Source organism: Arachis duranensis, chromosome 7 (genome assembly GCF_000817695.3).
Source record: "Arachis duranensis cultivar V14167 chromosome 7, aradu.V14167.gnm2.J7QH, whole genome shotgun sequence".
Taxonomy (NCBI): domain Eukaryota; kingdom Viridiplantae; phylum Streptophyta; class Magnoliopsida; order Fabales; family Fabaceae; genus Arachis; species Arachis duranensis.
Window position 1 is genome coordinate 13,337,471 of NC_029778.3, and position 21,325 is coordinate 13,358,795.

At 31.6% G+C, this 21,325-nt stretch overlaps 2 protein-coding genes across 2 annotated transcripts; one reads left to right on the forward strand and one right to left on the reverse strand.

Moving 5' to 3' along the window:
• Positions 1 to 16,265: 16,265 nt before the first annotated feature.
• Positions 16,266 to 19,252, forward strand: LOC107457875 (probable serine/threonine-protein kinase PBL7). The gene is made up of 6 exons (XM_016076046.3): positions 16,266 to 17,101; positions 17,228 to 17,485; positions 17,591 to 17,757; positions 17,993 to 18,072; positions 18,186 to 18,333; positions 18,605 to 19,252. The coding sequence occupies exons 1-6, from the start codon at positions 16,609 to 16,611 to the stop codon at positions 18,935 to 18,937; spliced, it is 1,479 nt and encodes a 492-aa protein (XP_015931532.1). The 5' UTR covers positions 16,266 to 16,608; the 3' UTR covers positions 18,938 to 19,252.
• A 915-nt stretch (positions 19,253 to 20,167) lies between these two features.
• LOC107457873 (polcalcin Ole e 3-like) lies at positions 20,168 to 20,789 on the reverse strand. The gene has a single exon (XM_016076045.3). The coding sequence runs from the start codon at positions 20,551 to 20,553 to the stop codon at positions 20,296 to 20,298; it is 258 nt and encodes an 85-aa protein (XP_015931531.1). The 5' UTR covers positions 20,554 to 20,789; the 3' UTR covers positions 20,168 to 20,295.
• Positions 20,790 to 21,325: the final 536 nt, after the last annotated feature.

Genomic DNA, 21,325 nt, shown 5'->3' on the forward strand with positions numbered 1-21,325 from the left:
GGAGCAGGCTACCATGAGACAAAAGATCTTCTTTCTAAAGAGATTCGATTCGGAACTATGATATGTCCAAGGTCCAATATTGAAATAATTTCAGAGGTTTTCCTTGACTTTGTCCGTGTCAACAAAAAATTCGAAATGTGTCTAGGGTGGGGCCAGGAGGGTCTCTTAACACCTTCTATTCCTTAATTGCCCGGCTATAAATTCTGCAAGAATATTAGGATGCCCATAAGGGTTTGCAATTCTTGTAATAGCAATGTTCAGTTTTCGATTCACACAATTGAGTTTTTTTTGTAAATTCATCTGTAACTCTTCTATTCTTCCAGGCTTACCCTCAATTAATAACTTTGGAAATCCCATAGAGATTATGACTTGAATCAAATCAATTCTTTTTTTAATCTTTATCCCTGCTATTCCCTCGACACCAGAAGATATTCTTATATTTATTTTTATATAATTCTTGATATAATCTCGTATTTTTTTATCTTCTTGTAGATTCTCTGAATAATTGATTGGTTGTGCAAACCAAAGAGAATCATGACTTTGAGTTGTACCAAGTCGGAAACCAAGCGGATTTATTTTTTGTCCCATAATATATTCAGTTAATAGGAATAGGTTTTCGAGGCATTGGATTCTCACCAACGTTTGCGTTACTCAAGCCGACATTCTCGCTTCCGCTTCGTCCACCACTGCTCGCGCGGGTCCTTTCCTCTAAGGTGGAACGCTCCCCTACCGATTCATTTTTACATCCCACAGCTTCGGCAGATCGCTTAGCCCCGTTCATCTTCGATTGGCATTCTGTATTTCTGTTCAACAACACATGAATCGTTTCATGATTTGGTCGATACGTCCCAGGTTTTTTTTTTCAAGCACAGAAATCTTAGGACCAGAAGTGGTAGGATTTATTCTCATATTTTAATATATCCTTTTTTTAGTTTTAGTTAGATTAGAAGATTTTTGAAATCAAATTCAAAAAAATGCTTGATAACAAAGCAAAGTAAGTTGATCAGTTAATTAAATAGAAATAATAAAATAATAAATCGGAGTTAGTAGAATTATTAAAATAGAAAATATTGCTTTTATGAATATATATAATATTTTATATATTAAATTATGAATATCAATTCTATATAATTCTCATTTTAGACATCCTATTATTTCCCCGATAACTTCAGATTTATTGGTAAGAGACTATGATCCAACTATTCGACACAACGATCTATTAGATCGTGTCCTTAGGCATCGCGATGCAATCATATCACATCTAAACTGGGTATGCATATTTTTAGGCTTTCACAGTTTTGGTTTGTATATTCATAAACTTGGTAAGACAAGGGGGTTAAATAACTGAAAAATAAGATTAGTAAAGAATATTCTTTGAATGCTAAATTTACGTATTGAATTCTTTTTCTTGTCCCCATAATTCAAAAAGTTTTTTTTTATTATTGCCGAAGAAATGAAATAAAAGATAGGGTAGAGGTATGACAGTTATTATATGAGGTCTACCCAATGCTAGACTCGAACACTTAAGAAATCTGTAGGACAGGCGGATTCACACCTCTTACAACCGACACAGTCCTCCGTTCTTGGGGCAGAAGCTATTTGCTTAGCTTTACACCCGTCCCAAGGTATCATTTCTAATACATCGGTGGGGCAGGCTTGGACACAATGAGTACATCCTATACATGTATCATAAATTTTTACTGAATGTGACATTGGATTTGGATCAATAATTTTTTTTAACACCAAAAATGGAAAATTTTCGATCTAGTAAACTCGTAAATAAATCATATATTTAGACACTAGATGAATCAACGATTTACCAGAATTTTGATACTCAAAACCGACTTCTGGATCAATTCATAAGAGGAGAGGGGACCAAGATACTTTGATTTCTTACGGGGCTAAGCGATCTGCCAAAGCTGTGGGATGTAAAAATGAATCGGTAGGGGAGCGTTCCGCCTTAGAGGAAAGGACCCGCGCGAGCAGTGGTGGACGAAGCGGAAGCGAGAATGTCGGCTTGAGTAACGCAAACGTTGGTGAGAATCTAATGCCTCGAAAACCTAAGGGTTCCTCCGCAAGGTTCATCCACGGAGGGTGAGTCAAGGCCTAAGATCAGGCCGAAAGGCGTAGTCGATGGACAACAGGTGAATATTCCTGTACTACCCCTTGTTGGTCCCGAGGGACGGAGGAGGCTAGGTTAGCCGAAAGATGGTTATCGGTTCAAGGACGCAAGGTGCCCCTGCTTTTTCAGGGTAAGAAGGGGTAGAGAAAATGCCTCGAGCCAATGTTCGAGTACCAGGCGCTACGGCGCTGAAGTAACCCATGCCATACTCCCAGGAAAAGCTCGAACGACCTTCAAACATCTGACTGCATTTTCCAACTGAAATGGAATATGACTACTGAAATTGCATTGTACATCCAGAATAGCCCCAAGAAGACATGATCCCAAGCAGATACTTGGCATGTCCCTCCTCTTCCGGGTCCATCACAGATTGGTTGAAATTGAAACCATTTAAATTGAAAGCCATAGTGCTAATACCTAACGCGGTAAACCAGATACCTACTACAGGCCAAGCAGCTAGGAAGAAATGTAAAGAACGAGAATTGTTGAAACTAGCATATTGGAAGATCAATCGTCCAAAATAACCATGAGCAGCCACAATATTATAGGTTTCTTCCTCTTGACCGAATCTGTAACCTTCATTAGCAGATTCATTTTCTGTGGTTTCCCTAATCAAACTAGAAGTTACCAAGGAACCGTGCATTGCACTGAATAGGGAGCCGCCGAATACACCAGCTACGCCTAACATATGAAATGGATGCATAAGAATATTGTGTTCAGCCTGAAATACAATCATAAAATTGAAGGTACCAGAAATTCCTAGAGGCATACCATCCGAAAAGCTTCCTTGACCAATTGGATAGATCAAGAAAACAGCAGTAGCCGCTGCAACAGGAGCTGAATATGCAACAGCAATCCAAGGGCGCATACCCAGACGAAAACTAAGTTCCCACTTACGATCGTTGCTTTTTGTTTCTCTATAATTGGAGTTGCCAAGTTCTATCCCTTTATAAATTAAACCCAACTAATTTTGTTCACGAATTCAAACAAAAAAAATGGTCCGATCCAATAAGAATGAGATCCTTTTAGAATTCGCTATTGATACGACATGCGGCTTTTTCCATTCATTCCTTTCTGGATCAGTCGTGGTCTTACAAACCCTACCGAGGTTATGGACGAAACAATTGCTTCATAAAAATGTGTAAAAAATGGAGTCGCACTTAAAAGCCGAGTACTCTACTATTGAGCACCTAACAACGTATCTTCACAGACCAAAGTGACCCCAATACATCTTGCTTGCATATACCATATACTATATATAAATATTGATATATATGTGATATGAGATCTAATGCTTGAAGTAGGAATCACGTTGATTTTACCATACAATTTTTCGAATCGCAGTACAGTATTTTGGTTTTCATTTAAGTATCTTAAATGATATTGTTGCCCCCAACCTAACTATTCTATTTCCATTTCCGGTCTTACTTTAGTTAAAATTAAAGAAAGATATCTAGTATATTTATATATCTTTAATAGAAAGATATCTATATAATATCTTATTTATATATTTCTTTTTATATTTCTATATTTATTTTTATACTTATTTTTATTCAAAAAGAATAATATATATTAAAAAAATAAAAAACGAAATCCAATTTTATTAATAATTAGATATATGTGTAAGACATAATTTATTAATTTATCTATTTCATTTTCATTAAATAATAAAATGTTTTTTCTTATAATACCTCAGGTGCTAATGAAACTATTTTAGTGAAATTTAACTGTCTCAATTCCCGGGCGATTGCGCCAAAAATTCGAGTTCCTTTTGGATTTCCCTCTTGATCAATGACAACCGCGGCATTATCATCATATTGTATTATCATGCCATTGCTACGTTTAAGTTCTTTACAAGTACGTACAATTACAGCTCTAATCACTTCTGATCTTTCTAAAGACATATTTGGTACCGCTTCCTTGATTACAGCAACAACAATGTCACTAATAGAAGCATATCATCGATTACCTGCTCCGATGATTCGAATACACATCAATTGGCGGGCTCCGCTGTTATCGGCTACATTCAAATGGGTTTGAGATTGAATCATATCATTCTTATTTTTTCAAATGAACGATTTGAAGACCTATTGATTCTAACAACTGATTACAGAGTGAAATTGAAAAATTGACTACGACATGCTCTGTACCGAATAAATAGGACTGCTATAAAAGGAAGAGACATGTATCTAATCTGGATACTAGATATATGGCTAGCTATAGCAACAGAAGTTAGATTTGTGCAGGTTTAATAAATATTACGTATTCCGATTGTATTCTCAAATAAGAAGGGGTGGTGTGTAAACTCTCCCACCTTTGTAAATTCGAATTCTCCCTATTAATATAATAGAAATCTATATATATAATTTTGATAATTTTGAATTTGGAAAAAAAAATTGAAAAGGGAGGGATTAAGTATTCTAAAATGAATTCTATGATTTCTATTATATTGTTCTATATTATATTGTTTAGGATTATTAGATTAGGTTTTTATCGAGCCGAACAAATCCCGAGTCGATTTTTTTCCTGGTATCCAAATCGAATTGAAATATGTATTATATAAATATTATAAGTTATAAGAAATCTGATAAGATAATAAGAAGATTAGATGAATAAACAAAAAAAAAGAAAATCGTGCATTTGCGCGGAATCATTGCTGCTAATTCGCAACCGCGACAAGATCAACAATTCCGTGGGCTTGAGCTTCTGCTGCTGACATAAAAGCATCCCTTTCCATGTCTTCGGATACAAGCCATACAGGTTTGCCCGTTCTTTGTACATAAACTCTTGTGATAGTTTCGCGCAGCTTTAGTAGTTCTTCTGCTTCCAGGATAAATTCTCCCGTTTGTGCTTCATAAAAAGAACTAGCGGGTTGATGGATCATTACCTAGCGGGACTATTTGTACAGAATGATAAAGGGGCACATTCAATCTTTGTTTGTGCATTAGTTGTCAATTCTTCTCTTTACCGAGGGGTAGAGCAGCTTGGTAGCTCGCAAGGCTCATAACCTTGAGGTCACGGGTTCAAATCCCGTCTCCATTACTTGTGTGAATAAGGCCTATGTTATAAAGTATATAACTTCGATCATAGGGATCAATTTCCAGTCGCATAGCCTCATAATAATTCTGTAGAGCAACTCTTCTCAAAATCTCAAAAGGTGCTGAGTTGGAATCCCATTCTAACTAAGGATTCTTGTGGTACCGGATTCAAAAGGGTAACATAGCCTTCAAAGCAAAGACAACGGCTCGTCTCGCCGTGACCTTCTCTTGAATTCTCAAAGCTTCTTTCGCTCCATCCCCGCAGGGGCAGAGCGGAACACGAGGGAAAGATCTTTTATACCGATACTGAAAAGATCCTTCTATTGGGCAATGGGGAGACTTTAAACATCCTATTGGTTATGTATCAAGGTTCTAAAATATATATTTCATTTCTTTTATTTATTATCATTTTGAATTTGTAAAAATTCTATTACAGTTACAGTAATTATATTAATAGATTAATATAGTAATATATACTATTAATATAGTAAGGATTGAATAGAGGAACTCCCGAACATTTAGCGATCTCAGATGTGTCGATATCAATGGTGACTCATTATTTTGATGAAAAATTTCTTCGGACAGAAGAAGATTATGTAAACACTTACTCGAAATCTCACTTATCAGATTCCATTGTGTACCAATTTTAAATATACTGTAGCATAAAAAATTATTTATACAATACTAACATATTTCATTTATAAATGTTTAATAAAATTTAATGTTTATTGTAATAATCGTATAAAATTAAAAATATAATTAATTTGAGAAAATATGAGTATGAAAATTAAAATTAAACAAAAATATAAGAAATAACATTTAACAGCAATTTTCAGATAATATATACAATAATTAGCAGATACAAAAATAAAGTCAAAGATAGCCTGATGACAAAAGGAAACTTATTAAGTTTTTCAAATCGTGTTCATTTCATCTTAGAATAATTCAAAATCTCTTTAGCATTGACCATGGTGGACCTGCAGTGGCTACATTTTGTGCTTCAGCGGGGTTTGGACATTTTTCAACAGGTTAATTACGTGTTGATCAATTTTTGATTGAACTGTATTGTCTAATTTGCTTCTAACAACTATGAATAAAACTGATATTATTGTCAAAGTAAGGTTCTAAATTATCAAGATGATAACACATGCAAAATATGTTTAGCTACAAACTAAGTGGTTCTTAAATTTTAATCTTAATTACTACAAGTACAATATTGACATTAAATTAGCACATTGATTGTAGGTGCAGATCATCTAAGGACATTTATTATATGAGGTTTCGTCTCTGTCCAAAGAATACTCATTTTTATTCCAGGAATAATAGACATGTTATTTTAAAATGTGTAAACCCATATTGATTATGAGAATTCAATCGATTGGTTAATACGATGAGTTCAATCGATTGACTTAATTAAACCCAAATTGCTTTAATAAGTTTAATCGATTGAGTAATATGACCAATCGATTAATTTTTGGACAAACCATATTGCCTTGTAATTTTTAGTTGATTATTTTGTGATAACCTGAAATCCAATGGATTGAGTTATAGGAAACCTAAATTCAATCGATTGTCTTGTTAATCTAATCGATTGATTTTCTAAAAAACACGATTTCACAACCCTAGACGGATGTAACAGATCAAAGATAAACTTTTAATAGACTGTGATTGCCAAAAAGTTATTACGATCAATGGAAGATATAATTCGTTATTGTTTTTGTTTTTTATTGTTAATAAACATAATAGATAAATAATAAAATAATAATTTATAAAATAAAAATAATTTTTATAATTAAATAAAATATATCGAGTTAATTTGTAATTAAAATTAAAAAAAAATTATTTAACAGTTATTAAAAAATTTTAAAAATATATTTTATTATAAAACCATTTAATGATCCAAATGTTCTAGAACCATCTAATCCTTTGCCCACAATCCACACCCTTTTTTAATCTCTTTCAACATGTAACTTAACAGTTACATCCCCCCCTCCCCCTCTCACCAGTGCATGACCATGCTACCTGTATAGTTCATTTTAGCATAGAAGAAACTTAAATTATATCTACACATATATCATCCCCCTTCATCTTTACATAAAGCATGTTCCACAAAAAATAACACACTTAATATTTTAACACCTAATTACTAACATCAAAACTTCTACTTATAAATGTGTCCACAATTTATTAATCAATAACACCGAATTATATAAAAAGAGAAGCTTTTAAACATAAAAATTTAACAGTTTAGTCTCACAGATTATAAAAAAAACTTTTGTACACAACATTCAAAGTAGAACTATCCTTAAGTAAACTATTATTCTTGATTAGAACTCTTAAATTGCTTTTAAACTTCACCTTAGACAAAGCAACGAATAATTAATCATGTGTGAAAATAAATTTTAGTAGGTATAATCTTATTGTGCTCAAAGTTTAGCCTTATGATTTAATAATTGTCATAACAAAAGAGACTATTAGTGAAAATTGTTTAGTTAAAATTTGAATAGTAGAATTTTATTATTAGAAACCACATTCATGCGTGAGATTAAAACTACTTCGCCAAACTTATCACCTGTCAAGATATTACATTCAATAATATGATTACCTAATTTGCTAACTTATAAATCATTGCAAAATCCATTGCTCGAGTCTATATTTTTCATAAGCATAACATGTACACTACCTTTAAGCCTTAGTTCGTGGCTAGGTAAACCTGAGCAATTTAAGAAATTTAAAACATCATTATGATAGCATCCAACTTATATTCCATGTTGCTCTCTTTATCATATAATGAGTCTGAATTAAGAGAAAATGGATCCTTTCTATTTACACTTAAGAGAATAAAGTGTGATTTCTCACCTTTAATTTTATAAGTAAGACTAAAAGTAAATAAGAGAGAGAACAATAAAGAATAAAATTAACCATTGGACACCATCCAATTTTTTTTTTGATCGGAGAATATCCATTTCCAAATTAAGATACATTTTTTTATCAATGTCAAAGTATTCCATTATTATATTGTTGACCGCATGCATAACTTCAAGTGTGGGTGCTAGAATTGTGCACTCCTTGAAGTAGTTAATGTTATTCAAGTTTGACAATAATTTTGCGTAGACAAATAAAACCACTTTTTGAAACCCATCATTGGTATCATTAATTAAAATGTCTTCAGGTATGGCAACCTCGAACTCACCATCAGTTGAATCACCAGCCAATTCATCACCATTCTTAATTAACCATTCTGCAAAATATTTGACATAATCATCAACTCAATAGTACCTTTAGCAATAAGCCTCATATTTTTTGAAAGCTTTAATACTTTGCAGAAGTGTCATAGATAAGGGATAATTTGGCTGCATCCTAATTGGCAAAATCTATAAAATAGGATTCCATGTTATGATTAAAAAATTCTAAAATTTGCATAAAAAATATATCATTATGAATACGGAGAGACATTAGTTGCACAATATTAAGGTCATAAAGAATTAATTTTCAGAGGAAAGATGATCTAAGGATATCATCAAATCGTCAGGAGCTTGTGTTGGACATGCAGAACCTACATTACTTGAAAGAACGTATGCGTCCTTGTAAATCAATGAAATCGCAAGATCGATTGAATCCACATTGATGTCTTTAATGACAAATTTATTGTTATTCAGTAAAAATTTAATGGGGACTATATAGTTAGAAATTAAATGCATGTTGTGGTTCATTACTTGATCAATAAAAAATTTGTCTCTGCCAACATATTTGATCTTAAGCCAACCACCATAATTAAGACAATATTTTTTCAATAGCAGTTGGTAACCTTCAACTATGATCGCAATACGATCTCTTTTCTGTATTCTTATGTCGATGGTATCATTGTAAGCATCTATGAATACCAAAGAATTAGAAATAACATATGAAGTTTTTATCGAATAACGCAGGGATCTCTCCAACGTTCTAGATTTTTAACATGATATAAAAGGGAAAATAAGTATGAATTATAAATAATTCCTAGAAACTTTAAGATAGGAATATTATATTTTTATGTTTGGTTCAAAATTTAAAAAATTATTCTTAAATAAGTTTGATTCCAGAAAATTAAAATACCATCATTTCAATTTCCACCTTCTTTTTGAATATATTTAATTCCCAGAGAAATAGAATTTGAGTAACAAAATAATACTTAAACCATACACCCTAAAGAAAACTTCCGCCTCCTTTAAATCCTCTATCATTAGTAAATTTTCCCACCTCCTTCCTATCTTCGAAAAAGTGTCCAAGAACCATGCTTGAGCAGGCACTCCCATGAGTTCAATCCAAACTCGTTTGCTCATGGTTCACGTAAAATCCCACTGTGACCTCAATTCATCAAAATAAGAATTAAGAAGCGGACTGTCAAGAGCTTTATCTCTATCTTCAATACTTTCCAGAGTAAAGACACATTTGTATGGACCAAGGTCCCTACATTCGATCATTTTCGGGCCTATACAACCATCTCTAATCTTATACATCATAGAGCCAAATTTGATACGCTAAAAGTTTAATTATTATATTAGTCCTATAATTTTATCAAATTCGTAATTAAGTACTTATATATATTTTTTAATCATTGAATTTATACACTTCTACTTCTTTTAGTTTAGTAATTAAGTTCTTGTTCGTATAAAAAATATTAGAGTTAACAGCACATTTTTTCATAAATTGAAGGTATCTATAATTAAGAACCCCTTTAATCACTTATTTTTTGGGACGAATATTCTGTTAATTTTAATATTTTTTGACATAAAAAAATTTTAATTATAAAATTAAAAACAGTGTAAGGACCTGATTGAAAATAAAAAATATAAATACTCAATTACAAATTTTACAAAATAGAGTGAATACCCGGTCCGGCCCCTGACAATTTTTGCGAAAGACAACGTGGCCCCTAGAAAAAAAAACTACATTCCGGCCCCTGAAATTTTTTTTGTTAGACAAATTAGCCCCTACGTCAATAATTTATTTTTGGAGTTAATGGAACGTGAATACGTGGCAAGTTAAGATGGTGATGTGTCCGTTAAGTGACAGCGTGGATTGGCATATTAATGAATCACCCAACTCGGTCCCTGACAATTTTTTGAAAATATAATTTCGTGTTTTATCTGCACTTCACAGAACATGATGAGCGCTAAACGCCTCTTCCTCCTTCCTTCTTGTGTAGAACCCTAACTGTCTACCACTATGAGCCATGAAGATCATTATTCGGAAACTAGGAGTCGCAACATGCGTGGTTACAGTGTTGGTGAAGAGAGTAAGTGCTGCACCTTTTTTTCTGGAAGAGTTGGGCAGTCAAGAAAAAAGGAATTCATATCTCCAAAATGTCACTGTGGGTCCTATGCAATTCTATTCCAATCTTGTATAGAACTTAATCCGAATAGGTTCTTTTTGGGATGTCCTAATTACAATGTAAGTATTCATTTTTTTTGTATATTTCTTAAATTTGAAAGATTTATGTAATTTTAGTTTTTTTTAACAATCAATTTTTTTTATTTTCAGGTACCCATCCCACATTGTAAGTATTTCAAGTGGCTAGATGTATTGGTTCACGAAAATATGGATGAGGACATTACTTCTAACAATGCTATTTTAATGGAAAGGAGATTGAAGGAGGTAGAACATAGAATGAAGGAGTTAGAGATAGAATTGAATTTGAAAAATCAAAACGAAATTGGATCTCAAGGTGGTAGATATTACTTCAGAAGTTTTAGGCTTATAATTTTGGGTATAATTAGTATCATAATTGCTGTATTCTTTAGGACATGTCTTAAGTAATTGTCACAACCTTAGCTGTGACATTGTTTGATAATTATGTTGCATTGTAATGCTTTCAAGATGTAACTGAATCTGTGTAATATTATGTTTTATGTTAATGCATTTGCTATCACTTTAATCTGAGATGATATTGTATTGAAAGAAATTATATTATATTATAAATGTGGAATCACATATTTTGATGGATGAAAATATAAAAATCTGAGTATGCAATGATTGTAAGCTAAATATATGTTTCATCAAATTAAAAAAAGTCTGTACAATATGATTTTCATATGTGCTATATGATAATAAAGATGGAACTATAAACACAATCCAAAATAGCAACATAATGTATTATAATAAACTTAGCACGAAAGTATGATTGTTTGTGATGTGCAATAGCAAAATAAATGTCTTATAATTGCCGGTTGTCTAACTTATATACCAGCAAATTTGTTTACAACTATTAGGGAACCAAAAGATAATTAATTGAGTTCATAAGATACATATGACTCTTCACTTATAGACCAACAAAAAACATGAGTCTTCACTTGGTACTTTTAATCCATTAATGAATCTCCTCAAGTGTTAGTTGGAGGCCTAAAATCAGGTGTTGGCATGAAGGTAAACAAGCTGCCAGATGTTCCTGAGGTAGCTGGTCCAAATGGCTCTAAATGATTTTGAGTGGGTGGTATTGGTGGCCTCACAATGGTTTGCTTCATTTGAAACCCAACAAAAGGTTCAGGAATTTGCTGTGTTGCCTGCACAAGAAAGAAGAACCATTTCAGCACAAAAAATGAGTAAGACAAAAGCCACCAAATACAATCCTATACTCACAAAGCTAGAGCTACAGATTCAGTAATAATTTAGTTTTCAACAATGCTTTACACTTAACAGTCTTCTATGTGGCTTAAGCTGAATATTAGAACTTTCAAATAATAATGCAGGAAAAGAGTTTGATCGGAAAGTAACCAACCAAAAGTTACTTCTTGATTTCATGTGCTATATGCAGTAGCTATGACCCTGGGCTGTTAATATTGATGGTCAATTTAAGAAACTACTAAGTGTTAGCGGCACACAAATTCAGGATTCCAACTCAAAGCAAACAATTTTTAGCAGCCTCTAATCACATTACTTGTAGCTTACACCAGTTGACAACACAAGCGAATCCATTGAAAATTCAGAGGGAACAGGAGCACTGAACGATTTTCTTTTGTAAATACATAAGCTTTTCAGTCAAATTTAGTGCTGGAAGTGAGCCGAGCTGAGCCGAGCTAGACCAAGTTCAAGCTCAGCTCACGAAAATTGAGCTTGGCTCACGGCTCGACTCATTAACAATCGAGCTTATTTCTTAAGCTCAAGCTCGGCTCACCAAAAACTCACGAGCTGGCTCGAGCTCACGAGCTGGCTCAAATAAGAGAAACATAAATACATAATCTATAATTCTATATCAATAAATTATAACTTATATATTTTAAAAGATATTTGAAAAGATCAATTTTATATATTGTTTATCTATCAATAAATTATAAATTTTTTATTTATATCCTATATTAAAATTATATGTAAAAAATAAATATAAATATTAAATAATTAAGTGAGCTCAATTCCAGGCTCAAGTTTGGTTCACCAGCTCACAAGCATAGCTTATCGAGCTGTTAACGAGTCGAGCTCGAGCTGGCTTATGAGCTGGCTTGACTCATTTCCAGTCCTAGTCAAAATATACAGAGCATATTTGTTGTTATTGAATCCTAAGCCATGTTCTAATTCAACCCTTCATGCAAAATTTGAATATAAACAATACTCCAAATCATAGGTTTCAAAGCATGTTCAATGACAGAGATTGTGAATAAAACCACCTTCAACTTGATCATACACATGCAATGGCAGAGAGAGTGAGTAACAAAGCTTACCTCTCAACTATACAATTCTCCGTCACGGCGCCGTCAATAGCTCCGTTGGGATCAACGTCTTCCTCCAAATCAAGCGTCTTCAACGAATTTTGAAATGGAGAGTATTAGGGTTTTTTGTAATTCTGGAGAGTAGAAGAGGAGTTTTTTGTCAGCACGTATGAAATTTGTTTATCTTAAATGGAATTGTTAGGGGCCGGATTGGATGGCCCATTAATCTGCCCATCCAAGTTGGCATTTAACTGTCACGCCATTCACTTAACGTGTCACGTAGGCATGATAAATCAGCTCTAGAGACAAATTATTAACGGAAGGACTAACTTATCTAACGGAGTTAAAAAATAAGGACCCGATAGAGATTTCTTTTTTCCTAAGGGCCTCGTTGTCTTTTTATGTTATTGTCAGGCCCGTTTTGGTATTTTTCTCTACAAGATAATTAAACCTAAGCTAAAAGTTGTCACGAATGATCCTTCTTTTAAGAAGATCCTTCTAAGTTCTAAGACTCAGAGCACTCCGCCTACATCGTTTTCCTCTCCTGCTAACGCTGGCATAAAGATTTGTACATAGCATATCTATGCTTTGTTTGAACCCATTCTTGCTTTTTGTTACCAACAACAACCTTTTCCTTTTTATCCGTCGCCATATTCCTCTTACAACCCCCCTTCTTCATTCCAATTATGACTCTTCTGCATTCGATAGAAGGTTCTTGAATATTTTGATTCTGCTACTGTGATTTTTCTTCTATTGATAACTTTTCCATTCAGTTTCTACCGCCCAGATTAGTTTTCCTCTTGAATCAAATCGAACAAATGCAAACGGTCCCTTCCTTGGTTTCCTTGAATGTAAACATCATTGGAAACTCCCCTTTACATCCTTCCAAAAATCTTGTATAGGACTGTTTTAATTATCTCATCATGTAGATTGTCAACAAATAAAATGAGTTTCCCTCCTCACACTTCTTCCATCTGCTTCCTCTACCTTTCTTCGCATATTTTTTCCCTTAATTTCTTCCTTCATTAATAGTTATATCATCTTCTCTATTTTTTGCCGAAATAGTTAATCATATCTTTCATAATTAATCCAACTATCACCACCATTACCAACATCTTTTTTATTCTCATCATTATAACTTCTATCTCTATTATGCAACTATAATTTAGCATCATTAATATTTCCTCTTATTATTATTAACACTAACACCAATTCTATCATCACCATTTTGTTTTCTTAATTCTTGTTTGATGCTATTTTTTTTCTTTAAAAAGTTTTTATATTGCAATTATTTTTTTCTTGTGATATCATTTTCGACAATAGTTTTTTTCTGTTTAACCACTACTAGTGGAAAAAATTTTTAAAATTAAACTTATTAATAGTTTGTACGGATTTAAAATTTTCATATATTATAAATAAAATCTCTGCAAAATTATTTTTTATTATTATTTAATGAATTTTTTAATAAAAAATTTGTATTGTCCCAAAATAAAATAAATTGAGATCGAAGTATTTTTTGTAAATAATAATTATCTTATCTTTTATGAAAATAGATCAAAATTAAGTTAAGTGTTTACTCTACAAAAAAAGTTACATATAGTAGTTTATTTTTAATGAGAAAGACAGAATTAGGTTAAATTTTAGAAAGGTGCAAAAATTAATAATTCTAACAAAAGATTAAGTAATTTTGAGAGAACTAAATTATAAATTTTTTTATAATGTACAAAAAATATTAAAGGAGAGATTATCTCTTTTTTTATATGAAAATATATGTGGTTCAAGTATTACTTTATTATTTAGATTTTATTTTTATCGGAATCAAATATATTCAGAAAAAATGAGAATTAAAATAATAGTATTTTAATTCTATAAAATTAGATTTATTTAAAAATAATTTTTTAAATTTTGAACTAAATATAAAAATATAATATTTTTATCTTAAAATTTTTAAAAATTATTTATAATTTTTCTAATCACACAAACCCTGAGAGTCTGCATGTGACTAGTTGGTCGTATAAATAGATATCAACGTTTTTTTAATATTTTTATATCTATTGTTAAGAACTTTCAACTTCAGTAAAAAACTAGTAGTATATTTTTAAGAATATTTCATGTCAATTGTACAAAGTATTAGTATAATTTGGAAAATAAAATAAAAAATAAAATAGCCCATCACAATCATAAATCATTTCTAAATCAATTTCCTAATATTTATAGCAAACATGGTTGTAGATCAATGGACGGTGCATGCTCCATAATGTAGGTGCCCTTTTCCAATATAGTCTCTATCTCCACAAAGATTAAGCATGGTCCAATTAACTAAATAATTATTTAACACTATTAACTTTATATAAAAATATTTACATATAAGTACCTTAATTAATTAATAGGATAAGGCAAAGATTTGACGTGAAGAAGAGAAACATGACAAGCGAAGGTGACTTGTCAATGGTGGCTGTTGGGGTTGGAAGCGGTTGTATGTCTTTTCTTGCATTACTACTTTTTCGATCGGTTGTACGGTCACCAAATTGCAGACTTCGATGTTGATGTTATTCTATATTGTACCTGGATATTCAATTTCATTTCTATAGGATAATACTGATTTGGTGTCCCATTTAAAATCCATTATTATTCAAATCGTTTAGACTTTGCATGAAGTGCAATGTATGAAAGCACATACATACACTATTTCCTCTTGTTAAAAATTCTTATCAATTTCGACTCGAAAACAAATCATATCAATTCTTAATAATTTGTCCACTGATCCAACCTCGGCAAACCATTAAGTGACTTTTATTCTTTATTGTTGACTTTTTCACAAAAAAAAAAATAGTTACATATATTGATAATATAAAATTTGTATACAAATATTTGATTATAATTGTTATATTTATAACAGTATTGTATATAAAAAAGATCTTATAAATTTAATTTCAGACATATTTATAAAAGTCAAAAAGTTAGAAACATATTGTTAGACATTTATTTATTTTTTTTTAAATTCTATAATCACTAAAAATTAATTATTAAATACTATTTGTATTTATTTATACATATTATTCAAATAGTTTTTATCGAAATAATTAGTCACCAAAACAATAAAATATATCATAAAAAAATAAATATTTTTACAATAATATAATCATATTATTAGGAAAATATAATAAACTTTTTATATCCATGAAAAAGGACTAACTTTTACTGTGATATATTATTACTGAAGAAACCACATTAACCACTACACAAAATACATTAATCAACTAAGAATATATTCATCCATATCAAGATCATAAAAAGTAAAATAAAATAAAATAGAATTCGTCCATATCAATTATTATATGAGTATCTAACAAGAAAAGATTATTAATTTCATGATCCCTTATACTTTGTTCAACTACCTCTTTTGTTCAAAGTTTATGATAACTACGCAATTAATATTCCTATCCCCGATACCAGTTACCAACTTTAATAAGAACTGAAAACTGAAAGTGTTCTCTTCAATCTTCATGGCTTTTTCTCTCTGTCTCTATCCTCATTTGTGGCTTAGAATCAATATTCCCTTCCTCTTCAGTTCTAACTTCTCTTTCTTTCTGTCTCCAGTTTAAAGAAACATTTCTGCCATAACTAAGATTCTAACAAATCAGTGACATCACCATCATACACTATTGCTATTTCTCTGTTCTTGAAAGTCTTTCCTGATCACTCTAACTTTCTCTGCCATTTTTGTTATTGTCTTTGATTTGTGCTGTTTTTGGGAATCAAATCCATGATGAGGTTCTCCCAAGGAATCTCCACTGATACAAGGGACCAAGATTCTCACTTCAAGAACCTCAAAGACAGAAACTTTTTGGGAAAACTGATATGGGACTTTGCATTTGCATGTGTTGCTTCGCCATGCACTTGTAGCAGTGGAAAAATCGATGGCAAAGAATTCAAAAACATAACTTTGGATCACAAGAAGGCTCTGTTGCTGGCAGAATCTAATGGGGTTGGAGCAGAATTGCTGAACAATGAACCTCAATCGGTTCATTCATCTTTCAGGTTCAGCTTCCGTTCTCAGGTTGAGCTAGAATCCTTCAACATGAGTTCTTCTTCTGCTGCTGCTGCTAAGGCAGCCTTGTTGATGGTGAATTTGGAGTGTGAGTCTCTGAAATGGAGGACAATGGAGCCATTGGAGAAGAGCATATCCCCAGTGCCCAACACTTTGATCAGGTTCAATTATCATGAAATTGTGCATGCTACTCGCAATTTCTCCAAAGGTAACTTTTTTTGTTTCCCAAGTAAATATTAATATGCAGGACAATTGGTGCATGTTGTTGAAGGAATCAAATTTCATTTGTTAGTAATAGTTTGTGATTCATTCATTTGTTGGGTTTTTTTTATAGGTAGAGTGTTGGGAAGAGGGGCATTGAGCTGTGTTTTTAGGGGTAAAGTTGGTATATTGAGGACAACTGTTGCAATCAAAAGGTTGGACAAAGAAGACAAAGAGTGTGCCAAGGCCTTTTGCAGAGAGTTGATGATTGCAAGTTCTCTTCACAACACAAACATTGTGCCTCTTTTGGGATTTTGCATTGATTCAGAGGAAGGCTTGTTTTTGGTCTACAAATTTGTTTCAGGAGGAAGCTTAGAGCATCACTTGCATGGTAGTGGTACTTTAATTTCTATTTTTTACTTTTTACTTCACTCCATAGTTTATGATGTTACCAATTTCCAATTTAACTGGTTATAGATTTTACCTATTTTTATAGGGAGGAAGAAAAGTAGAGGTTCACCACTTCCATGGTCTGTGAGATTTAAAGTTGCAATTGGGATTGCAAAGGCCATAGCTTATTTGCATTATGGAACTGAAAGATGTGTTGTTCATAGAGATATTAAGCCTTCAAACATTTTGCTTTCCTCTAAGAAAATTCCCAAGGTAAGATGCTTAATTTCAAGTTTGCTATTCAATTGTCTCGCATAGTCAAGTTATCAAACTGTTATCGAAATCTCGAGTTAACTAGTAAACTAAATTTTATCTGTTTAGTCCCCCAATCAAGTTTACAGCACTCTTACAAAATTAGCTTAACAATTCAAATTTTCCTGAAGTCCATGAGTTTAGTTAAACTCTCGAGTTTGATTCGTTACTTCTGATTGTTTTTGTTAAATTGAAGTTATGTGATTTTGGACTAGCTACATGGACTGTTGCACCTTCAGTACCTTTTCTATGCAAAGCTGCCAAAGGAACATTTGGGTAGGAACTTAACCCCTTCATATTAATTCTGCAGTTTTCTCATGTTTTTGGTCATTGCATCTTTTTTCCTTCTTATTTTAAATATTCATAATCAAATTACCTTCTCTGAACAGTTATTTGGCCCCTGAATATTTTCAACATGGAAAGGTGTCAGATAAGACTGATGTTTATGCTTTTGGAGTGGTTTTATTAGAACTCATAACTGGCAGGAAGCCAATTGAAGCAAAGAGGACTCAAGGAGAAGAGAACTTGGTCTCATGGGTATGTCAATTTTCTAATTTTATAGATTATGATTGAAAATAAACAACATGCTCTAAACAAAAATTGTTCCTATAAAATACTCCAATTAACATGAGTATTATTTACTATAATTAATGTATTCCTTGTTGAAGAAAACATACACCAAATTTTTGCATCTATCATTACATTTAGATGAGAAGTTGTAATAAAGAACATTATTAGCATCAGATCAAATTCAAATGGATATGGTCTCTTTTTTTTGTGACACATTTATTTGGCATTCAATATTCAGGCTAAAGCTTTGCTACAGAAAGGGAAATTAGCTATTGAAAAGTTGGTTGATCCTCAACTCCATTATAGCAGTTCGAGATTCTCGAGTCAAATAGCTCGGATGATCGAAGCGGCGGCTGCTTGTATTACATTCGAAGAATCTAGAAGGCCCGGCATATACGAGATTCTTGCAATACTAAAAGGTGAACAAGAACTTGTTCTCTCCAGGAGGAGGAAGTCTGGTTACTACACACAGTTACAACAAAATAATAGTGATTTGAAAAGTCACTTGGCTTTGGCAATGCTTGGAGTATCAGAGTTTGATGATGATGATGATTATCTTTCTTGCCGCTAAAGAACATAACTTACCTTCATTGTTGTCATGGTTCCCTCTTTAGTACTAAGGATTAGATGAAAACATTTTGTTGTAAATAGAAGGAAAAAAAGGGGAGCTTGAAGCCATTAGAAGAGATGTAATGAAGGGTTAAGGGTTTGGATAGTATGCATGAGTTTTATATTCAATTTTTGTTGCTACTAATTTATTAGAAAAAGGGGCGAAGATTGTTCATTTTGTACATGTTTTCTCTTTAACTTCCCCTTTTGTGAAAGGCATGAAGTGTAATGACTCTTCATCAATTCAAGTTGGAAAACAAAACAGGTTTAATTATTCTGGTGGTGAGTTTCATCAAATTTTTAATTAAATTTTTATATTTTTTAATTGAATTTTTAAATTGTTTTTAATTTTATAATTAAATTCTTTTGATATAAAAATGTTAAAATTAATAAAATGTTTTTTCAAAAAAGTATATGATAAAAAATTTAGTTAGATTTTTAATTGTTGATATTTTTAATTTGTAAAAAAATATTTGGTTAATTTTAATATTTTTATATTAAAAAAGATCTAATTACAAAATAAAAAATAATGTATGGATTTACTTAAAAGAAAAAAATATAGAGATCTAATTATAAATTTGGTGAAATTATAGAAATCAACAGAATAATTAACTTGATGTTATATTTTTAGTTTTTTTTTACCTTTCGACTAATATGCAAATCTCTCTAAGAAAATAAAAATGTTACTTATTCTTTAAAATTCAGTCTTTAGTAAGCTTTTCTAAAGATTTATTGTTATTATTTAATTAATTTGAATATTCACTTTTACATATCAGTTGCTCAAAAAATTAGAGAAATTATTTTTATTTTCTCTCTTTTTTAAAAACAGAATAAAGGATAATATTTAAAGGATAGTTAGTTGTATAGAAAAAGACAATATCAATAATTTCTTTAACTAAAACTAACTAATTTTAAAATTGGAAAAAAAATTGAAAACAAATATTAAATTATTGATTAGAAGCACCATAACAACTTGTAACTCATTTTCATACAAGTTTAACTAAGGTTTTACTTTACATCCAATTTGAGATTAGAATATCGCACCTAAATTGCGTCAAGGTGCACGCCTTTGTTTTATAAAAATAACAATAATGTGCATTGAAACTAGTCATAATGCAAAACCATAGAATAATATTGAAAACGGTTCTAATATAACAAAATTGAAAGCCAGGGGCTCACACACATCATGAATTTGAATGAAAGAGGCTCTCATTGTCATCGTGTATATTAAAAGGTCATGCAGAGAACATAGCACAAAGAAAAGACAATTAAGTAAACTTAATTTAATTAATTTAACAAAGATTGAAGGTGGCAAATAATTCAAAAAATCTTTGCCACATCCTTCACTAGGCCACGGTTGGCTCTTGCAAATACCGTAAACTCTTCGTACGAAATGAATCCATCATTATTTGTGTCAAGTTCTTCCATCATCGTTTGAATCTCTTCGGGGGTCACTGACCCCAGAGATTTCAGTGCTTCCCCAAGCTCTGATGAAGAGATTTGACCGTCGCCGTTCGCATCGAAGTGCTTGAATATGCGCTCGCGATCGGCGATATCTTCTGGAGAATCCTCAGCCATTGTAGAATAACTATTGTGTATGAAAAATTAACAATGATTTTTTTTTAATTACTTTTTATTTATTGTATGTTATGGCCTTATGGGGTTGCACTGAAATTTGAGATTTAGTTCAGTTGCCAAAGAGGGACAACCTTAAATATAGGAGTGTCCTTGTATGGCAACTTAAGGTAAGAAAGTTATTACCAAAAATAAGCATAGTTCAGAAATTGTTTTTACTCTCTATATTTTTATGGTTGAAAAATGTTTCGCTATTTAGTTTGAAAGTATTTACCATTCAATCGATAGAAGAATGATTGATCAATAAAAAAACAATTGATTAGAGAAAAAAAAAACATGGATGCAAAACAAAAGAATGATATAGTTACCATTTTAGCCTTTGATTTGACCAAGCCTTTTATGGACATTGGCAATCAAGTTTCAAATTTTCAATGTTGGATTCAGAAAAGTTGATCAATTACGTTATCTTATCTTATGAATAAATAAATTATAGTTTAAGTTAAATTAATGAATCACTAAAGAATCACATGGAGTAAGCAATGATGCATTGTTTTATTTCTTTTTGTAATAGTAATTAATAAAAATAAAAAAAACCACCAAAGATGCTTTGTGAAGCAAAAGATTCCAGTTTGAAATCATTCTTGTTTAATATTCCTCAAATTCGTAATTTTTTCTATTAAATATGTGATTTATGATGCAGCGTTAGCGTAAAACAGTTTTACACGTAGAATCTTATTTATACATATCTATTTAAAAGAATTTGTCTTCATCTTAA

What these genes read in the sequence shown, in the direction of transcription:
- LOC107457873 (XM_016076045.3), bottom strand. Translation starts at nt 20,553, where the DNA reads ATGGCTGAGGATTCTCCAGAAGATATCGCCGATCGCGAGCGCATATTC.
- LOC107457875 (XM_016076046.3), top strand. Translation starts at nt 16,609, where the DNA reads ATGATGAGGTTCTCCCAAGGAATCTCCACTGATACAAGGGACCAAGAT. An exon ending in CCTCTAAGAAAATTCCCAAG is followed by an intron (nt 17,758 to 17,992) that starts GTAAGATGCTTA and finishes GTTAAATTGAAG; the next exon opens with TTATGTGATTTTGGACTAGC. An exon ending in GCTGCCAAAGGAACATTTGG is followed by an intron (nt 18,073 to 18,185) that starts GTAGGAACTTAA and finishes TTCTCTGAACAG; the next exon opens with TTATTTGGCCCCTGAATATT.